Raw genomic sequence first — 19,642 nt, 5'->3', positions numbered from 1 at the left:
CTGTCTTTGATCTGAAAAATCAGTAATATAGTTAAACCTAATACATAAATACAGTTACAGCAAGCATGGCAAAATGCTGGCAACTGTTGAATCTAGGTGGCATAGAGTTGTTTATTATATTATCCTTTCAACTTTTCCATGTTTGAGATTTTTTGTAATAAAAAGTTGGGAGAGGGGATTATTTTCAGAAATATTTTCCTTAGATGGCACCTATAAAATGTATCCTAAATTTTAAAGTACCTTAACTAGAAGTTGTCTGCTTTCCTTCATTTGCTTGCTCATCGTCCATTCTAATACTAAAACCTATCTATATTGCACATATTCTAATGCTAGAATAGGTCGAATATAAATCTCACAAATAACACCAATAACCAGCACAAGATTTATAGGTGTAAACATCTGGTTTTATACCGAAATAACAAACTTAACAGCAGTAAAACAAATCGTTTATTACTGCATATGTGTTATATTAAATTTACACAATGATATATAAAAACACATACTGTTTATATTATATAGTAATTTAACATCAACAGGAATATCAACACAAGTACTACTCATGCACAAAACATGCATATATTGGTATACAAAAAGCAATTTTACACAATACTGTTTACCAAAAATTTTTTCTTAAAAAACAGCCCTTCCACATAGGATCAGCGGTCCAATCTGGACTGGATTGCACTAATATGTTCAGGTCAATGCTTAGGTGGCATAGCGCTCAGTGAGCAATTCTGGGATTGGAGTCATGCCCAAGGGTTACTTCATTAATAGTGAATGTCTCTGTGCCCAAGGACCCAAATTTTATCCCAAAAGTAAATCCTCCAAGGAATGAAAGGTTAGATTGGCTACAAATTAGGGAGGGAAAAGGCGGCATCAAAATGTTGGATAAACGGCCCTAGAAGGGGTTATTAGGAACAGGGCCTAGGCACCAAGTGTGGCAAAAGTTTTTGTGAATCCTTTTAAGGTCCCTATCCAGGCTGCCATCTCTGGATTTAAGGTCTGGCCTCCAAGTCATGAGTCTAGTAAAAAAAAAACAGTTCTGAGAATAAAGCCGAATGGGCATACATCTGAGAAATGTAGACTACATAAAAAACTATAGAATACAATGACTGCCCCTCGTACCTACTTCACACTATTGTATGTGGTGCCCCTCAACAGGAAAAGCCTCATGGAGACACTGCCCTGAAAACTCAAGGAGCAAATATAAATCCAAAAATTCCATCCACCTGACCTTGGGATCAAACGGTCTTATCCCAATAAAACTTGAACATCGAAACCTGTACCTTGCCGGATGCTCAGAAAGATTAAAATAAAAAACAGCTGGTACCACAAAACTCACTATCACCATTAAAACCTCAATATTTACTTCTAACTAGCAAAACATTCTTAACCTTCCATTAAAGGCACTAGCGTCCGTATGTGAAGATGAAACAATAATTTACCTTGGTTTTATCTTTTTAAAAAAGCATTCCATTAAAGTATTATACAAAAATGAAACCACCACCTTTTTTATTTTGGCAACTAGAAAAAAAAAAAAGACACTTTCTACACCAATGACGTCACTCAAACCGTCGTCATCAGTTTCAAAGAGCCAGACCGAAAGCGGAGGATCTTCTTCTTGAGGTTATGTGAGGCCTTAATTTTGACAAAGGTTTTTGCGTGGTGGTTGTGAAGGTCTGGCGCCGTTACCGTTTGAATGGGGAGAGTCTGGACAAACTGGGACCAAATCAAGCCACCGCTTTCTTCAGAGTCGCTGGTGGTTGTGCTCTCCCCCACGAACTCGCCCTCGCTCACACTCGACTCGCTGTCCCCGAAGCAGTTGGTGGTGTAATTGCTCTGCTCATCCTCACTGGTGTCCACCACGGTGGAGTGGAACAGGGACTCGCACTCCGCCGAGTATTCGGAGTCGCTAGCCACATAGGCGTAGGGACTGGCGTAGGGCAGCTGCACCGGCGCGGGGTACAGCCCCACATTCTCCCGGCGACCCCGCCGGGCCCTCCTCAGGGCCTCTTCATACGAAATCTCGGCCGAGGACTTCCACCGCCGGTAGTCAGTTCGCTTGTGCTTAGGTTTGGCCACTACCGCCTCCCGTCCGTGGCCGTGCGCCCTGCTCCCCGCCCTGTGGCCCCCGCCCGCGGGCCTGCCAGGAAGACCAGCCTCGGGCCCGCCCCCGCTCTTCCTCCCCTTGGAGGAGGCTTTCTTGAGTTTCTTATTTGTATCCAAGTCATCCGGGAAGCGACACTTTTTGCTCCCGGCCCGCGTTTTCTCCCTGACGGTGGGCAAGCCGTTCTCCAGCCCCTGGAGGGCTGGGCCGCGGTGCTTCAGGCTAGAGCTCTTCGCGACGCCCACGTTCCTGTGGCCCCGGTGGAGCCGGACACTGGGCTGCTGCCCCGGGATGAACTGGGCCTTGACCAGGTGCGCTTCCTCCAGGCTTTGGGAAGAAGAGCCCTCGCTCTTGAAATCCAAGGCAGGCCTCTCTTCCACCGGGAAAGCTGGAGACAGCAGGGGAGGAGCGGCCGGGGTAACGCCCTGCAGGCTGTTTTTCTGTGACATCTTTTTCAGAGGCTGGACAACTTTGTTCTCCCGCGGCGGGGCAGGGCCTATGCCGGGACTCTCTTTTGGAGAAGCCCCTGAGAGCTGAGCGTTTTCTTTAGGGGACTCCCCTGTCCCGATGGCGGGACACCGAGCATGTTCTTGGGAGGCTGGCTTGGCCGTTTTCGGCAGGTGCTTATTCTGAAGGTCGGAGGCAGCGCCTGAGGGGCAGCCCTCTGGCAGGGGCAACCTCTTGCTTTCGGCTTGTTCGGCCTTTGATTCTTTTGACCAGGGCTTCGGTGGGGAGAATGTCCCATTGTCCAGAGAAGGTATCCCGCCAGAGGGCAGACATGCCTGTTTCGAATTCTTAAGGTTCACACTGTTGCCCTGCGAGACACCGCCCGGGGCTCTGATACAAACGCTCCCGTTCCTCAGAAGCCCTTTCGTGGGGTCAGCGTTCACGCTGGTTCTTGGTTTGTTGGTCCTTACAGGGTGTGTTTTTTTCTGGACGAGGCTCAGAATGTAGCCATCCATTTTCTTGCTGGATGAAGGATGGGAAGCAGACCATAGACTGCTTGGGGACGGTAAAGAACTGTCTGTTTTGACGGCATTTAGCTCAGATCCACCGCAAATGTCATTGGCATGGTTTCCAAGCCTGTCCTCTTCCCTCAGAGGGTTGCCCGTCAGACAAAGGAGAAACATTGGACTCTGCACAGCCACAGCATGAAGTGGACTGGGATACCGATACACATCATTCCCGTTTTTGGACACCAGATCACACTGGTACTTGGGATTCACATCTGCAATGACATCAAGGGAATTAAATTGTGGTGTGGAGAGGGAACGGCAAACTGCCCCTGAGGCCTGGTCTTCACAGTGGCCTTCTTTATATTCCAACAATCCTATGAGATCTGAAAAACATTTAAAGGTACACTCTGAAGAAATGAATTGGTCAGCACCAGCTTGACTCTTCGGCCAATTTTTATGAAAAATCCATGGGTAGAGAGAGCATGCCAAGGATTAAAAAACGCTGCCCTACCATTTGACATGTAATTACTGCTACTGGATGAGGGGGAAATATTTAACAAATGTTTTGACAGCAGATAATAAATCCTCTGAAGGAAAAATACTCAGCCATTAAGAATGTTTTCAAACTGCTGCATCATAGAGGGAAAACACTTTAAAGTTTAGTGAAAATAATGATATAATACTAGAATATGATTATTTTACTATGATCACATGTATGCAAAGAAAAAACATCTGAGATGAAGCACACCAAGATTCTAGTAGTAGTATTTCAGTATGATGAGAAACAAGTGATATTTACTTTATTTTCTGTTTTCTGAATTTTCAATCATAACTGTACTGCATTTATAACTGGGAAAAATAAAATGTTTTGAATCACAGTTTTTCTAGGCTGCTCTCCCCTCTGTGTTCTATTCCTGGCTTTCTTTAGGATAAACTGTACGTTCAGTAGGCTTTCTCCTCATTTTGTGTTTTTTAAAACCTAATTCTTAATGACATTCATTCAAATATAATTGTCAATTGAAAGGTGATGGAAACCAATCAGACTTAAGTAAAAACATCAGATTTAAATAATAATTGCCTTATATTTTCAATAGTGACGCTAAAAAAATAAAACAGGGGCCAGGTATGATGGCTTATGCCTGCAATCCTGACTCTGGAAGGCTGAGGCCAGAGGATCGCTTAGGCCCAGGAGTCCAAGACCAGCCTGGACAACATAGTGAGACCCCATCTCTCTAAAAACAAATTTCAATTTAAAACTTTTTTTTAATATGATAAAGAATTCTTGATTTAAGATTTTAAAAGATTGAGTGGTAATATTAATGGATAAATTTCCCCATCTTGAAAATGTAGATGCCAAAGTACAACAAAATCAAGCTTGCTGTCTTAAATGATTTTGATCTCTTAAGTTGGCGAATATTATAAATAACAAATCCTTTTAATGACCTTCAGTTATCAGAGAAAATTAAAATTGAGTTTATCAGTAATAATTTGTCCTCCATTATATTTATTCATTCAAATACTGAGAATCTACATGTGCCTGATTCTATGTTGAGAAAGCTCCATGAACTTCAATGATAATTAGCAGTCTGAGGGAAAAAATAGTCTAGACCCAGAGATGATATGTAAAGAAAATATAATAAAACAAAAGTGCCATGTCCCCACCCACATGACCCTCCCCTCAATAAATAGCTTTTTCTAAAAGGAAACATCTAGCTAACATCCTTCCCTATCCTTCCTCCCCCAGCAACCTAAGCCCTATCTCTGCCTTACTTAAAGCCACACTGACAAACACTTCACTATTCATCCCTTTTCCCTCTTTAGAATTGAACAAAACAGATATCCCAGCCCCCAAGGCCTTGTGCAACTGTCTCAATTATGTGAGGATGTGGCATTTGGAAGAGCACAGGTCTTGAAGGAAAACCTAAACCAAAGTGCCTTTAATGGGTTTATAAAGTTTCCCTCTGAAACCAGATCTGCAGAATGAAGGGGAGTAATTACCAATGAACTTGAGGCCCAGATCCTCTAGATAACACAGTTCTGTGCTTCCCCAAATGATTGCTGCTGACAACACACAGATAGGAAGACACCAGCCAATTAGCTCCCTCAGCTGCTTAGTGTTGTCTGCCTTGCCCGGACTCAAAAATTCAGGCTTATACCCAAGTGGAGAACACAGACAAACCAGGAGAGTGATGACTTGTGCCAGCACCCAGAGCAATTCTAATCTTCATATTTTCTCTTATAAGAATTCACAATATAACAGGACTAAGGAAGAAGTCTTGAGTTCCAGCAGCAACCCTGCCATTCAGCAGATGGAGAACCTCTGACAAATGGCTTATAAGCCAAAATTCCTCTTCTGTTAGATGAGAAGTTTGAAAACAACAATTTCTGAATTCCCTTGGGATGATGGAAAACCATGGACCTGGCAGTTAGGCCTGAGCTTAACTTCTGCCTCTGCCACTCACTATCTATAGAGCCTTAAATAACATATCTAACCTTACTAGGCCTCATTTTTTTAATACATAAAATGGAGCTAACAAGACCTGTACTGTGCAGAACTACTGGGAGGATTCAGTGGAGATAAATGTATACAGAGCATCCAGCACAGTGTGCGACACATACTGGAAATGCAGAAACTCTTCTAGTATAATAGCATGATTCCTTCTGGGGGTCATTGCAAAGATATCCCAAAATAAGGAATAATGGCATGTGGGCACCCACTTACTAAAAGAAAAAACAAGCTGCCATCATGCAGAATATTCTGGAGAACATGAAGGGGCCACTGCATCCTGAAGTGCCAACCAGTTTTTGGCCAGGCTGATGGACATATTTAACTTAATGTGAGTGTTAGATTGATTGATTGAGATGGTGCCTCACTCTGTTGCCCAGGTTGGAGTGCAATGGCAAGATCTCGGCTCACTGCAACCTCCGCCTCCAGGGTTCAAGCGATTCTACTGCCTCAGCCTCTCAAGTAGCTGGGATTACAGGCACATGCTGCCACACCCAGCTGATTTTTGTATTTTTAGTAGAGAAGGTGTTTCACCACGTTGCACAGGCTGGTTTTTTTTTTTTTTTTTTTTTTTGAGCCTGAGTCTCTCTCCGTCGCCCAGGCTGGAGTGCAGTGGCACAATCTTGGCTCACTGCAACCTCCACCTCCTGGGTTCAAGCAATTCTCCTCCCTCAGCCTCCCAAGTAGCTGGGACTATAGGCGTGTGCCGCCATGCCTGGCTAATTTTTGTATTTTTAGTGGAGATGGGGTTTTACCATGTTGGCCAGGCTGGTCTTGAACTCCTGACCTCAAGTGATCCACCCACCTCGGCCTCCCAAAATGCTAGGATTATAGGGGTGAGCCACTGTGCCAGGCCAACCCAGGCTGGTCTTGAACTCCTGAACTCAGGTGATCCAACCGCCTTAGCCTCCCAAAGTGCTGGGATTACAGGTGTGAGCCACTGTACCCGGCTGAGTTTTAGCTTTAAATAATTAAAAGAAGAAAACAGTTCCAGAATGAAAGAAAATACAGACAAGTTAACCTAACAGCAAAGGCTCGGAAACAGAGCTCAATACCTACAATATTGGGACAGGATTTCTAGAGATAAACTGTCTTGCTGCTATCAGAATATATAACCAAGTAGCACCCAAAGGGTACTGGAATAGTTCTAGATACTCACCTAAATGAAACTATGAGTTCTAGCTGTAAGTATGGCACTAAATGCTGCAAACTGATGAACCTTCATTTTTCTACCAGTGAAAGGTGCTAGAGCCAAATAACCTTTTAAGGGCCCTTGACACCTTCCAATTAAAAAATTTCTATCAGTGCTAAAAATTCTTACCTGCAGATTTGGGGCAACCATCTGAGAGAGTCAAGGTCGCCTCCAAGGGGCTGCAAAAGCAGGTGCTGGAATGACAACTGGATAAACACTCACTGAACACCGAGTTAGAGGAATTGGAAAGGGATCCTGAAGCCCCATCACTCAGCTCATAAAACCCTACAAATAAAAACACCATTGGAATTAAGATCATGTCAAGGAATAATGCATATTCATGCTTAAAAGGAAAATGAATAATCATTTAGGGAAAGGAGATTTTTATTTGTTTGTTTTTTGGCCAATTTTGGTTCATTGGACTTTAGTGTCCTAATCTTATGGTCTTATTTCAAACAATCCTTAGGAAAAGGCAAAGAGCCATAAGCAGGGGTACATTTCAGAGTTACTCTCACCCTCAAACTGACCTTACTCCTTGGCCCCGCCTTTGAAGATGTCCAAGGAAAGAAACTTAGATCTGTCAAGCCTCATCTTTATCATGATTGTTTCAGAAAAATAATAAGAGAAAAATCTATTTAAGGAGCCAATGGTTTAAAAGAAAAAAAAAAAAAAACTTTTGAAGTGGTCTCAGGAAGTTGAAGTGTGACTAATTTTCTAGCCCAGTTCTGACTTACTCAAGTTTCAAAGGAGGGCAGCTCTTGCAGAAATTTGAATAGCTTTTATTTTTAAACTCGGGGGGACTCCAGTCACATCGATCTCATTACCAAAAATTTTGTTGTCTGAGTTTATTTCCCTCTTATTCCAATGAAACTGAATGGCAGGCTGCTTTTTTTTATTTTATTTTTTATCCTCTCTCTGTGCACTGGAAACAAACTCCATTGCCATTTGCAGGTCTGGGAATGTTAACCACAAGGGGCTGAGATATAACTCAAGAGTGCAGAATTCTGTCCTTGTGCTCACTCACTCACCTGAGCTAGGCCGACTGTCTGTCTCCAGGTGCTCTTCAGATGTCTTTTCTACATCCAGTCTCAGGTCACTTATCTGCTTGTCAAGCTCTTGCAACTGATTCAACAAACCAGCATCTCTTCGCCTCAAACAATTCTGATTAGGAAGAAACAAAGGAAACATGAATATACAGGGGTGACGTAAGAACCAGAAAGTCAAGTCTAAGGATTCAAATTACCCATCTGAAGAGTTCACTAAAACTTAGAAAACCAAAATTTTACTGGATGACCTGAAGTAAAGAAAGACTTCGAGAATTCAAGAATATGTCCTATGTTTAATTCCACTTTCTCACATTTTGTGGTGATATAAAGTTTCTTCATAAAAACAAGGCTTTAGTTTCAACTAATATATGCAAACTGACTTTTTATAGGTAGGGACAAGAAAAACGGACTGAGACTTTAAATCATCTGGTGTATAACCAGTCTTTTAAAAAACAATACTTCACAGTAGACTCTTTAATTTGAAGTGAGAGTAACAGATTTCCTATAATACGTTATAATCTTAGGTGAGATTTTCTGGCCAAATGTCTTGGCCTGCAGAGTTTTGTTTTCTATTAGTTGCTGTGTGGGGTTTAATCAGTCTTAGGGCCTTTGAAAGTGAGAAACTAATACTAATAGCCAGTGCCAAGTATAATGTGAGCTGGCAGAATCCAAAACCCTCATGGGAAGGCCCATCGAGATTTGAACGCCTCTGGGTTTCCAAAGGTGACAGATGGATTGTGCTAACTCACACTGCCACCTAGTGCTTCCTATTGCTGGAAAAACGGGAGAACTCAAAAAGCATCTGGTTCAAATCATGAATGCCAAGTCTACAAATGAAAATAGTACCATAAACACTGACTGGACTGGAATTCTCTTGACATACGGCTTTGCTCCCCTCAAGCGGACAATAGGAATGCACAATTACAATCCTGAGATTCGTGCAGACAAAAAGATGCAATTGCACAAGACAATAAAATGTAAAAGTCACCAGCCATAACCAGTGAGAACTGGCTCAAATCAGTGTTACACAGGAATCAGGTCTGTGACCAAAGCAGCATAGTAAAATACCAAAACAGAGATATTACACAAACCACAGTGTACATCCTTACAACACACATGCATATGAATATCTATGCCTCTTGTCTTTTGACTTAAAAAGCTTGGAGACATAAACCATATGTTTGTTTGCTACAACTAATTTCTTCAGGAAAAATGAACCTATCAAGTAAAAGCATTTGGGCGCTTAAAAAAAACACACACAGAGAGAGAAAAGAAATGATCTGAAAAGAGATAATAGACGAAAACATATGACAACCGCACAGCATCACCACTTTATTGTGGGAGGGCCACTACCCGGCATGTGTCTAGTTTGGATAGTATCACTTGGTCAGGTGAGGGCGTTTGCTGTTTCCAAAACTACATTTTAAGGTCAATGAAAACAAAGCTGCCGCCATTATTCTGAGGCGGGGTCAAAAGCTGTTCATCAATACATTAAGCTACAAAGTTCTTTTTCTTCCCCACTAATGAAGACTGCATAGAATGACTGAGACAAATCCAGTAAGATAAATGCTCCCCGAGAGCAGGTTCTCTTTTCTCCCACCTCCACCACCAATCACAGCTGGCAGAACGTATAAAATATGAGAGGAGGGGACACAGTCTCCAGCCAAATTTCCATCATTTCCATCTAGTTTGAGCTGCCTTATACAAAGGGCTTCTATTTGAAATTAAGCACCAGCCTGGGTGAAAGCTGGCATGCTGGGGAGAGCTCTCGGAGAGGCACGGCTCCCTACAGGCGCTCCAGTGTAATCGTAAAACTCGGCCTTGGACAGTTAAGCACGCCACAAACCCCCTCCTTGGCTTTTGGCCCCTCTCGGCGGGAGGAGATGAAGCCAAGAAAACCTCCAAATAAAATGGTATTTTAAGTGGGAGTTTGCAAACCTCTGGGGAGGGGGCATATACTCATCTAACTAAGGAGACCGAAGGTCAGAACTAGGCGACTCCAAGAATCCCGAAGGCAGAGGAGGAGGGAAGAGCGGCCACCCCCTTCCCGCAATCCGCGCGAGGTCGCCAGACACAAAGCGGGCACACGCCTGAAACGCGTGGGCGTCGGCAGCCCACGCGCCGCAGGCACTCAGAAACGAGATCAGGGAGGTATGGGGCGGGCGGGGGCGTCCCGGGGGCGTCCCATAACAGCGAGCATTTCCCCAGCCAGAGTTAACCTCGCGCCCGCCCCAGGTCACCTGCCCGACCTCCAGCCCCGGGGCAGGGACAGCCTTGCTCCACCTCTGGGCATGACCTACCAATTGCTTTCGTAGTAGCAAGATGTTCTCCTCCAAGAACTTCTCTTCCAGGCGGCTGCGCTGCGCCGCCTCCCCCAGTAGCTCCCCGGCGCGGGGCGCAGCGGCCCCCGCACTCCCAACGCCGCGCAGGGCGCCCCGGACCAGCAGCTCCTGGCGCTGGCGAAGGTACTCCAACTCCGCCAGCCCGGCCAGCGTGGCCTCCTGCCGCTCCCGGGTGCGCTGCCGCTCGGTGTCCGCCTCGCCCTTCTCCCGCCAGCGCCCCTCGGGCTCCGCCGTGCGCTGCTCGCCTCGGGCCGGCGCCGGAGGCTCCAGCTCCTTCGCCGTCCCGGCCGGACTCGGCTTCATGGCCCCCAATCCGGCAACGAGCGCCGTCACCGCAGCCGGGCCGCCCAGGCGGAGAAGTAGTGCGCTAGGGCTGCGGTCGCGGGTGGGCTCATGCCGCCCCGCGGCGGGGCGCGGCGCTGGCGGGGGCGGCGGCCAGAAGCCCTCGGGTCCTGCGCGCGGCAGCCGGCTGCTGCCGTCCCGGCCCGGGCGGCGCCGTCCGCTGTCGCCGCGCGTCCCTCGCCGCGGCCCGGCAGCTGATAACGCCCTGCCCGGCGCTACGTCACGCGCGGCGGCCCTGCAAACCCCCGCCTGGCTCCCGCCTCCCCGCGCGGCCCCCCGGCTGCGACGCTCGCGCCCCCAGGCTTCCCCTCTTCTGTCAGGCGCGCCGCCCGGCCCTCAAAGCCGCCTCCTCCTCGCTCGCCCCTCCCCGCCTCCTCCCCCGCTCTCTTCGCGGGCCTCCTCGCCCCCTTTTCGGGTTTACTGCACCCGATTTTGCCCTCGCTCCTCATTGGCTCTTTCCCGTCGCCCAAAGCTCGGGGCGAGCGCCTGGAGCCCCAGCATCCTGTTACAGTCGGCCGCGCAGGCAGGGGCCGCGACGGGACGCGGCAGTTGGGCTCTCCGGAGAACTTTCTGAAACTCGACCAAGTTGCAGCACAGTCTTAACCCTTTCCCCACATGGCCACTCTTCTTTTCCACTCACACCGAGTTAGGTTTCTTTCACTTCCCAGGCAAGGTATTGCGAGTGTATTCACAGACACTGTGGGGTTGGTTCCTTAACTCCACTTTGTAAAGGCAGAGCATAATGCAATGTTGTTCTAAAACTGTTAAGTTTTGTTGTCGTTTTAATTTTTTAACGTCAGTCTTAACGATGGACGGCATTTAAAATTAGGCAGGAGGATGTCGCTGTATAGCGAGAGGTTGCATCGATTCTTTTACAAGCTTACGATTTGAGTGCGCGCGCGTGCGCGCTTTGGTTTTTTGTTTGAGCTTTTATTATTACTTAGTCTGCGTTTACAGTAAGAGCTCTGACTCAGAAATCAGACTGTCTGGATTTGTATCCCAGTTTCACCCCTAAATAGCTGTGCGGGCAACTTATTCCCTTCTGTGTGTACGCTCCCGCCACTGTAAAAGGGGGCAGCTGCTATGGGAACCTGCTGTTGAAGAATTGTAATAATATGCAGCATATGATATATATTGTGCGGGCTGTGCCCTTACAACGTGGCTAGCACATAGATAATAAGGGTGATATGAGTTGTAGCTTTTCTCCAGAGGGATTTGTAAGTCTTCCCTCTTGATGTATCATGTGTTGGTCATCTCTGCTTGGAACACACTACTCCAGATCCCTATCCCACTGAAATTTCCGGTGGGATAGGGGTCTGGAAATGCCACTAGCTGGCTTCTCTGAGGAAAAGCACCACATATATCTTCAAAAGCATCCAAGAACCTCGGAAATTAAATCCAGCAAGTCACATTTGCTGAAGTTCAGGCAAAGTGTTGTGTGAAGGAGTGCATCCTATACCATTTTTTTAAACACTTGCACTTTTGCTCATCTGCTAACCCTTGCTAGGAATTCCTCTTCTTTCCTCCCCTCTCTGTGTGGTCTAACCACCCTTCCAACCTTTGAGTTCCAGTTAACTATATGAATATCTGATTCTGATCCCATGCTACCTGTGTGGTTATTTATCTGGCTGTGCACACACTTATATATGGGTGTTTATGTGTATCTCTTCTCTCCATCTACATTAGGAAAGCTTCCTGAAGGCAGGGACTGTTTTAATACCCTCTTAGTATCACTGTATTCAGCACATTACCTTGCAAGCATTCACCTGACAATTGCCAGAGAGAGACTCGAGAATGTAGATTGGTTGTAAATTGTTTTTTCATTAACATACTTTTAAACTTAATAGTACCCATTTAATCTCTACTACAAATAGAATTAAGTCGACTTTTACCAAAAAACAAAAACAAAAGAACTCCCTTGCCACCTTTCACTTTCCTCCCCATTGCTGCCTCCCACAGACATGAAAGGAACTACAAACTTGATTCATAATTAACGAGGTTGTATATTCTAAAAATGGAATTATGGTCAGGTGTTCACAAGCATACAAAATCGATTCTCTTCAGGTTATCTATTCTTTATGCCTACTGTTGCCAAACACTACTTTATAATATAGGAACTAATTTTCCTCCCTAATTTTAGTAAGGCATGAAAGGGTGATGACTTATCCTGCTTGCCAAATGCCACTCACCCATGTCCTCTGTCATTGTTTCATTCTGCTCATTTCTAAACACGCTGCTTGCTTTCTAGCTCTGAATTAGATTCCTCTGGCTGGGTGGAGTCTATTATTGTGGCCTGTGTTATGTCACACATGGACAACTATATATAGTTGAGGGAGAGAAAAAAGCTGAAACACATTTTTACACACTACTAATAAATCTTGTTAAGGCAGGCAGACAAGTCACTATGTCTCCAAACCTCCCCACCCTTCCAACCCCCCTCCTCACCAAATGGCACTTTGAGCTGGCTCATTAGTCCAAAGCAAGCCATTTGCCATAACAGCTTGTATATCTCCATGAAAAAGTGTTCTCAGCAAGTTTAAATACTAAAACTAATGTATTCAGATGGTTCCGCCAATAAAATGGTCACAAATAGGAAAAAAGGTTATGCTTTCCAAAGTATCCATTACACATTAATAAATAATGCTGTTCATTCACATGCCAATTAAAACAAACTCGGGCTGTCAAATGAAGTTAGAAGTAAGGAGCTCAATGCTGTAATTGTTTTTCCAGGAAAACTCCCAATGTCATCAGATTAAGTGAGACAGGCCGGGTTGCCCCTATTCTCTTTTTAAGCTAGCAGCCAAATTTTCTCCCCTCCAGTCTAGTTCCCTGGATTTTCTTTCCTCTTTGTTTTTCTTGCAGGTATTCCGGAAGCAGTTGAAAGTAATCGTCCACTGCTCCCTTCTGTTGCCAACAGAATCTCACTTCCCCCTACTGTTTTGATTTTTCTTTCCCTTTCTTTTTAAAGCAGGTGCTGGTACTTTTTCCTCCACTAGTGCTATTTTATTATCTCCTTTCTAATGTTGTTCAGCCCTAGTTGGTTCTTTTGCTTTCCCTGGACATGCCTATCTTCTCAGAAAAACTGTTAATTGACACTCAGAAAGTGTACCACTAAAGATGGGGTGGACCTGCTGCCTGGATGATCTGGAGTGTAAGATAAAGTTGCCAGCATGGAAAAGAGTCTTGGCTGAATATATTACAGTGGTGTAACATGCTTGAAGATCTTTCCTGGGCAGAGCCAGAACATGTCCCTCATATCATAGTCTGATGCTTTGCCCTTAGGCAGAACAGCTCCTAACAGCACCCCCACCAAAGTCTGAGCATCATTCTACAAATGCCTTGTCCAGCGGTGAATATTCTATTGCAGCCAAGCAAAGTAAGGAGCATTAGTTGCACATTTAGCCATCAAGCAAAGCAACAAAATGATGCCTTGCCACTTTTATGGCCAAACAAACACAAATGATGTAATTGGGAAAAGCTGTCTCCGAATAGAAGGAAAAAAGTAAAGGGCAATCCTTTGAGTTGGAGTGATGACCACCATTCGAGGGTCTGGGATCAAAGCCCCAGCCAGACATCAAAGCCCATTTGGGTCTAATGCCAAAAAAGCCACAGTGAATTAAACTTCATATATAAACTAATTATAGCTTGACCCCACAATCAGGCTTCAGTGAGCACACAGGGAAAAGAAAGCAGACATTGAAACAAAAGATCAAGAAAAAAGAAGCTTGGTAGCAAAACAGGGCAACATCATGGCCCTGAAAATTTTAAACATCTTTTGAGGGCAGAAGGGAATAGGGGAATAGCAGAAGAAGCAGCAAATGTTTGACAATGCTGGTCTTGTTTGAAAGGCGATGAAACAACTCCTTCCATCCTCTCTGGTGCACAACCAAACACTACCAAAGAAACCATCCTAGAAGAAAAGGTTACCTTTTAGCTGTGTTTTAGTGCTGTTAAAGAGGTTTTTGTTGAAGAAGGCCAGGGTGATTCCATGAAGTTTGGTGGTAATTTCTTCAGGAAGCTCCGGCTTCCTTGTGCAGAGCACTGTGGATTCCAAAGATTCTAGAATGTCTGGAAGTGAGTTGCATTCCCCACCGTCGTAATCACTGATTAAGGTGATTAAGGCTCCACCAGCCTCAGACTTTAGTCCCTTAGCTCTGCCGTTTCTACCGGTCATCTTTACAGATGGAAGGTGCAGAGTTCCACGTGTGCAAATACCTAGAGCTACATACTGTGGTACTAACACAATGAAAGGATTTCATTTCAAAGCAAAATTTAAAAGTGTTTCAGAGACAAGTGGCTTTTTTTCCCAGACACGGTTTTACTCTGTCACGTAGGCTGGAGTGCAGTGGCACGGATCTCAGATCACTGCAGCCATGACTTCCCGGGTTCAAGTGATCCTCCTTCCTCAGCCTCTCAGGTTGCTAGGACTACAGGCTAATTTTTATGTTTTTTGTAGAGATGGGATTTTGCCATGTTGGCCAGGCTGGCCTTGAACTCCTGAGCTCAGGCAGTCCACCTGCCTTGGCTTCCCAGAGTGCTAGGATTACACAAGTGGCTTCTTTAACCAATTGTATTAGGTGGATTTTGCTCTTACTCTGCTTTATTGGGACTACTTCTCCAATTATTTAAAAATTTTAATTTCAGGCCAGGTGCAGTGGCTCATGTCTGTAATCCCAGCACTTTGGGAGGCTGAGGGGGGCAGATGACTTGAGTCTGGAAGTTCAGGACCAGGCTAGCCAACATGGCAAAACCCCAACTCTACTAAAAAATACAAAAATTACCCAGGCGTGGTGGTGGGTGCCTGTGATCCCAACTACAGAGGAGGCTGAGGCAGGAGAATTGCTTGAACCTGGGAGGTGGAGGTTGCAGTGAGCCGAAATCGTGCCACTGCACTCCAGCCTGGGTGACAAAGTAAGACTCTGTCTCAAAAAAAAAAAAAAAATTTGATTTCACAAACTGGCAAACAATTGCATATATGATTTCATAATTCATAGAATCTTTTCAATCACATTTTTGTATATAGACATTAGTGCTTTCTTACAACAATGTCTAAATTTATAACCTGAATACTTAATAACTGAAATATTAATTTTTTTTAAAAAGGCATTTTCCTGGGATAAAAACACATATGTGCCATCATAATTACACTGCACCTCTTTGAATATTCACTCACAGATATTTATTGAGTACCTAATATATATACCAGGCACTGGGGATACAGTGGGTGAACAAGTCAGATATAGTCCCTATGTTCACAGAGCTTATGGTCTAGAAAGTAAACTGGTACAAATTATATAACCACATACATAAGTGTGTATGTGTGCATTTACAAATTGTGAAACTATCACAATTTGCAAAATAATATTTTAAAAGCAGATATATTCTATGATTATATCCAAAAAGTCATACTCAAATGAAATCACAAAAATATATTACTGACCTTTATAATCCTTAAGTTTTTTCCGGGGAAGGAGAGCTTATATTTTATTTTGTATTATCTTATTTTAAAAAATACTACTTCTTAAAGCCACATTTGAAATTTCTTTAGGAAGATACTTGCTGTATAGCAAAACGGTTCAATATTTCATCTAAATATCTTCCACTGAAAGGGAGTCACTAGTACATGTAAATAAGGTTTAAGATAACTTACTACCACACTGATCTAGCACTACCTTTTCCTCAGAATAATCCCAGAAAGGCGAAAGAGAAAGCGTCACTCCAACCCACTGTACTATGAGCAATTTCCAGTATGGTTTTCTGATCGTTTCTACATAGCATACAGAAATGATCAATAAGGTGACATTTTGTGGAAGAGCCCTAGATTATTAACATGAAAGTGGAGGATTCTGATTTAGGATATAGATATTTGGTCCAACTTTTCCATCTCCTTTGCTCCTGTGAACCAGCCTCTCTGAGGCCAGGCAAGAACTCTAAACAAGCTCTCATACTGATTTCCTGGCCGGTGTTTGCCTCCAAGACCCGCACAGCCTCTTTAATTAAGACCCCTCCGGGGCTTAGGGATCCCTGTGGAAAAGCCTGGGAATGCCATTATCACCCCGGGAGAGGCTGAAAGCGCACACTGCTGGCCCAGCTCGGGTCGCCTTGCCCCACGGGGCGCCGCCTCCTCTAATCCCGTGGCACATCCGCAGGGCGCAGTGTGAAGAGCAGCACATCCACTTCAAACAGAAGTCGGGCCCAGAGTGTATGTTTGGGCTAAGGGGAAGGATGGGGGTCGTGAAGAGCCTCAGATTCAAAGAGAAGTCGGCTGGGATGACAGTCAGTGGCTGCGTGTGGCTCAGAGACCTGAAGGGACTGATAGTAAGCCTATGGGCTCCATTTCCATCTCCCTCTGGCCGCCCCCGCCCAGGGACTTCTCCCTCCTGAGCCGAGATGCTTTGAAGTCCGGGAGGGTGGTTTTGACAACAGATGGGACAATTCGCTTCTGTTCAGTTTGGTTCTATAGAGGAATTTGGTTGACCCACTGTTGGCTTTAATAGAAGCTGTTTTCTTAGGAGAAAGAATCCGATTCTAACATGGCACTTACTGAGGTGGTGGAAAGATAGAGATTTTGGAATTTCGCCAGTTTGGATTAACTCCTGCTGCACCACATTCTGCCACTCCATTATGTTCACCATACACTGGTTTTGCCAACTTTGACCTCTCTCAGTCTTGTTTTTCTCATCAGTAAAATGGTGCCTAAATCACCACCAACCTAAGAGGGAGGTGGACCCCGAAGTTCCAAATGTTATACACACATGTGCACAAACACACTCACACAGACTATATACAATTAAGGACATTATTTTTTGTTTGTTTGTTTGTTTGTTTTTGAGACGGAGTCTCGCTCTGTCGCCCAGGCTGGAGTGCAGTGGCGCGATCTCCGCTCACTGCAAGCTCCACCTCCCGGATTCACGCCATTCTCCTGCCTCAGCCCCCGAGTAGCTGGGACTGCTGGCGTCCGCCACCAAGCCCAGCTAATTTTTTGTATTTTTAGTGGAGACGGGGTTTCACCGTGTTAGCCAGGATGGTCTCGATCTCCTGACCTCATGATCCGCCTCGGCCTTCCAAAGTGCTGGGATTACAGGCGTGAGCCACTGGCCCGGCAAGGACATTCTTATGAGATAAAAATTATCATTAGCCACCATAATTGTCTTGACAGTTTTCATAAGGCATGTATATTACATTGTTTAAAAAATAAATAAATAAATAAATAAACCTTTTTTTGAGCTATAAGTAGATCCATCCACTCAAGGACAGAAATGTGGGTACTGCATTGCTGCCGAGATAAAACACAGGGGTCCTGTTCTTTGAAACCATATTGCCCAGTAGAACAGCAGCAGGGTATATGGGGAAGAATATAAATTTTGGCCAGGGTTCAACTCTTTGAACAAGTAATTTAACCTGAACCTCAGCTGCCTCTTTTGTAAAATGGGCTTGCTCTTAATTCACAGACAGCTAATGTGAAGGGTTTGGCACAGAGTAGATCCTGGAATATGGTTTATGAAGTTTAGCCTCTTCCTTTTTTGCATAGCCTCTTATTATGGAAAATTTCAAAACAACAAAGTAGGGAAATTGGTATAATTACTCACCATAAACCCATCACCCAAATTAACAATTACAGATTATAAACAGGCCCCACTTAGAAATGAATATTTTGGCAATTTTGGTACTACCAGATATAGCTACAGATTAGAAATGTATTTTCATCATTAATTTAGTACCAGACATATAATAAGCACTCAGTGAATGCTAGATGGCATTATTATCATCATTATCTTTTTTTTTTTTCTAGAATTTATCCAAAACCTTTTTATGGACTTAATATAACACATCTTTCATCCAAAGAGCACAAGAAGATTTCCCACAATCCTTGCAATATATCATGGTGTGGGGAGACAAAGATACCCTAAAGTATAAAGCAGTGAAGTGATTCTCTCAGCCACTCAGGACGAGACTCCAGTTACTGCCCCTCTGCTTTTCATTGTTCTGTAGACAGTGAGCTCCTCTTGAGAGCTGGACCCACTGCTAATGCAGCTTTACTGTCCAAGGTGAGTGGCAGGACTGCGTGAATGCTTCATGTCTAAAATCATAGAGTCTGGGCTGGGCGCGGTGACTCATGCCTGTAACCCCAGCACTTTGGAAGGCCGAGGTGGGCAGATTGCTTGAGGCTAGGAGTTCGAGACCAGCCTGGCCAACAGGGTGAAACCTCATCTCTACTAAAAATACAAAAATTAGCTGGCATGATGGCCCATGACTGTAATCCCAGCTACTTGGGAGGCGGAGGCAGGAGAATCGCTTGAACCCAGGAGGTGGATGTTTCGGTGAGCCACTGAGATTGCACCATTGCACTCCAGCCTGGGTGACAGGGGGAAACTCTGTCTCAAAAAAAATAAAATAAAATAAAAAGTAAAAAATAAAAATAAAAATAAATCGTAAAATGTGGAACAAAGTACTTTGAGGAAAAGAACTCATTAAGCCAAATTAGCTTGCCAATTAGTTAAAGCATCCCTAAGGTCTAGATCGTGTTTCCTTTATTTGGGTGTTTCAGAGCCATTTTTCATGAACAACTAAATTTACTATTGTTAAAAGAAAAACTTTGGACAAATTAAATTTAATGGAGTGTGTTTTTTTGTTTGTTTGTTTTGTTTTGTGTGTGTGTGTGGTTTTTTTTGTTTGTTTGTTTGTTTGTTTTTGCAGGGGGGAATGGGGATGGAGTCTTGCTCAGCCTCTGGGTAGCTGCGACTATAGACACGTGCCATCACGCTTGGCTAATTTTTGTATTTTAAGTAGAGACGGGTTTCACCATGTTGGCCAGGCTGGTCTCAAACTCCTGACCTCAGGTGATCCACCCACCTGGGCCTCCCAAAGTGCTAGGATTACAGGCATGAGCGACTGAGCCTGGCATAACAGAGTTTTATTGAGCAAAGAACGATCCTGAATCAGGCAGCACCCCTCCCCACTCCATCAACACTGCCCCAACAAGAATAGGTTTAGAGGAACTCCTGGGGCTGCCACATGGTCAGATAACATTTATGGACAGAAAAAGGAAAGTGCCATACAGAAAAGAGAAGTGAGGTACAGAAACAGGGGGATTGGTTACAGCTTTGCTTTTGCCTTTCTGAACAGGATTTAAACTATTGGCTGCCTGTGA

The 19,642-nt window shown here is 44.5% G+C and overlaps 1 protein-coding gene across 2 annotated transcripts; it reads right to left on the bottom strand.

The window, feature by feature from the left end:
- Positions 1-382: 382 nt before the first annotated feature.
- Positions 383-10,845, bottom strand: DACT1 (dishevelled binding antagonist of beta catenin 1). Of its 2 annotated transcripts, none has more exons than XM_002805100.4 (4): positions 10,108-10,845; positions 7,790-7,922; positions 6,891-7,046; positions 383-3,335 (listed from the first exon to the last, which is right to left on the bottom strand). In XM_002805100.4, exons 1-4 carry the CDS (start codon positions 10,450-10,452, stop codon positions 1,567-1,569), a joined length of 2,403 nt encoding a protein of 800 aa, XP_002805146.3. In that variant the 5' UTR covers positions 10,453-10,845; the 3' UTR covers positions 383-1,566. The 2 variants fall into 2 exon arrangements, with proteins under 2 accessions (XP_002805146.3, XP_001092593.3); XM_001092593.5 differs by having other exon boundaries at positions 383-3,446; positions 10,108-10,838.
- Positions 10,846-19,642: the final 8,797 nt, after the last annotated feature.

Source organism: Macaca mulatta, chromosome 7 (genome assembly GCF_049350105.2).
Source record: "Macaca mulatta isolate MMU2019108-1 chromosome 7, T2T-MMU8v2.0, whole genome shotgun sequence".
Classification (NCBI taxonomy): Eukaryota; Metazoa; Chordata; class Mammalia; order Primates; family Cercopithecidae; genus Macaca; species Macaca mulatta.
Note: the sequence above shows the minus strand (reverse complement) of the source record. Positions and strands in the feature narration are given on the sequence as shown.

Bases quoted from the DNA above. Each gene is read 5' to 3' on its own strand.
- DACT1 (XM_001092593.5), bottom strand. From the start codon at position 10,452: ATGAAGCCGAGTCCGGCCGGGACGGCGAAGGAGCTGGAGCCTCCGGCG. The intron at 7,923-10,107 runs GTAGGTCATGCC...CTTCCTAATCAG, and splicing joins TGCTACTACGAAAGCAATTG to AATTGTTTGAGGCGAAGAGA. The intron at 7,047-7,789 runs GTGAGTGAGTGA...TTTTATTTGTAG, and splicing joins AGACAGTCGGCCTAGCTCAG to GGTTTTATGAGCTGAGTGAT.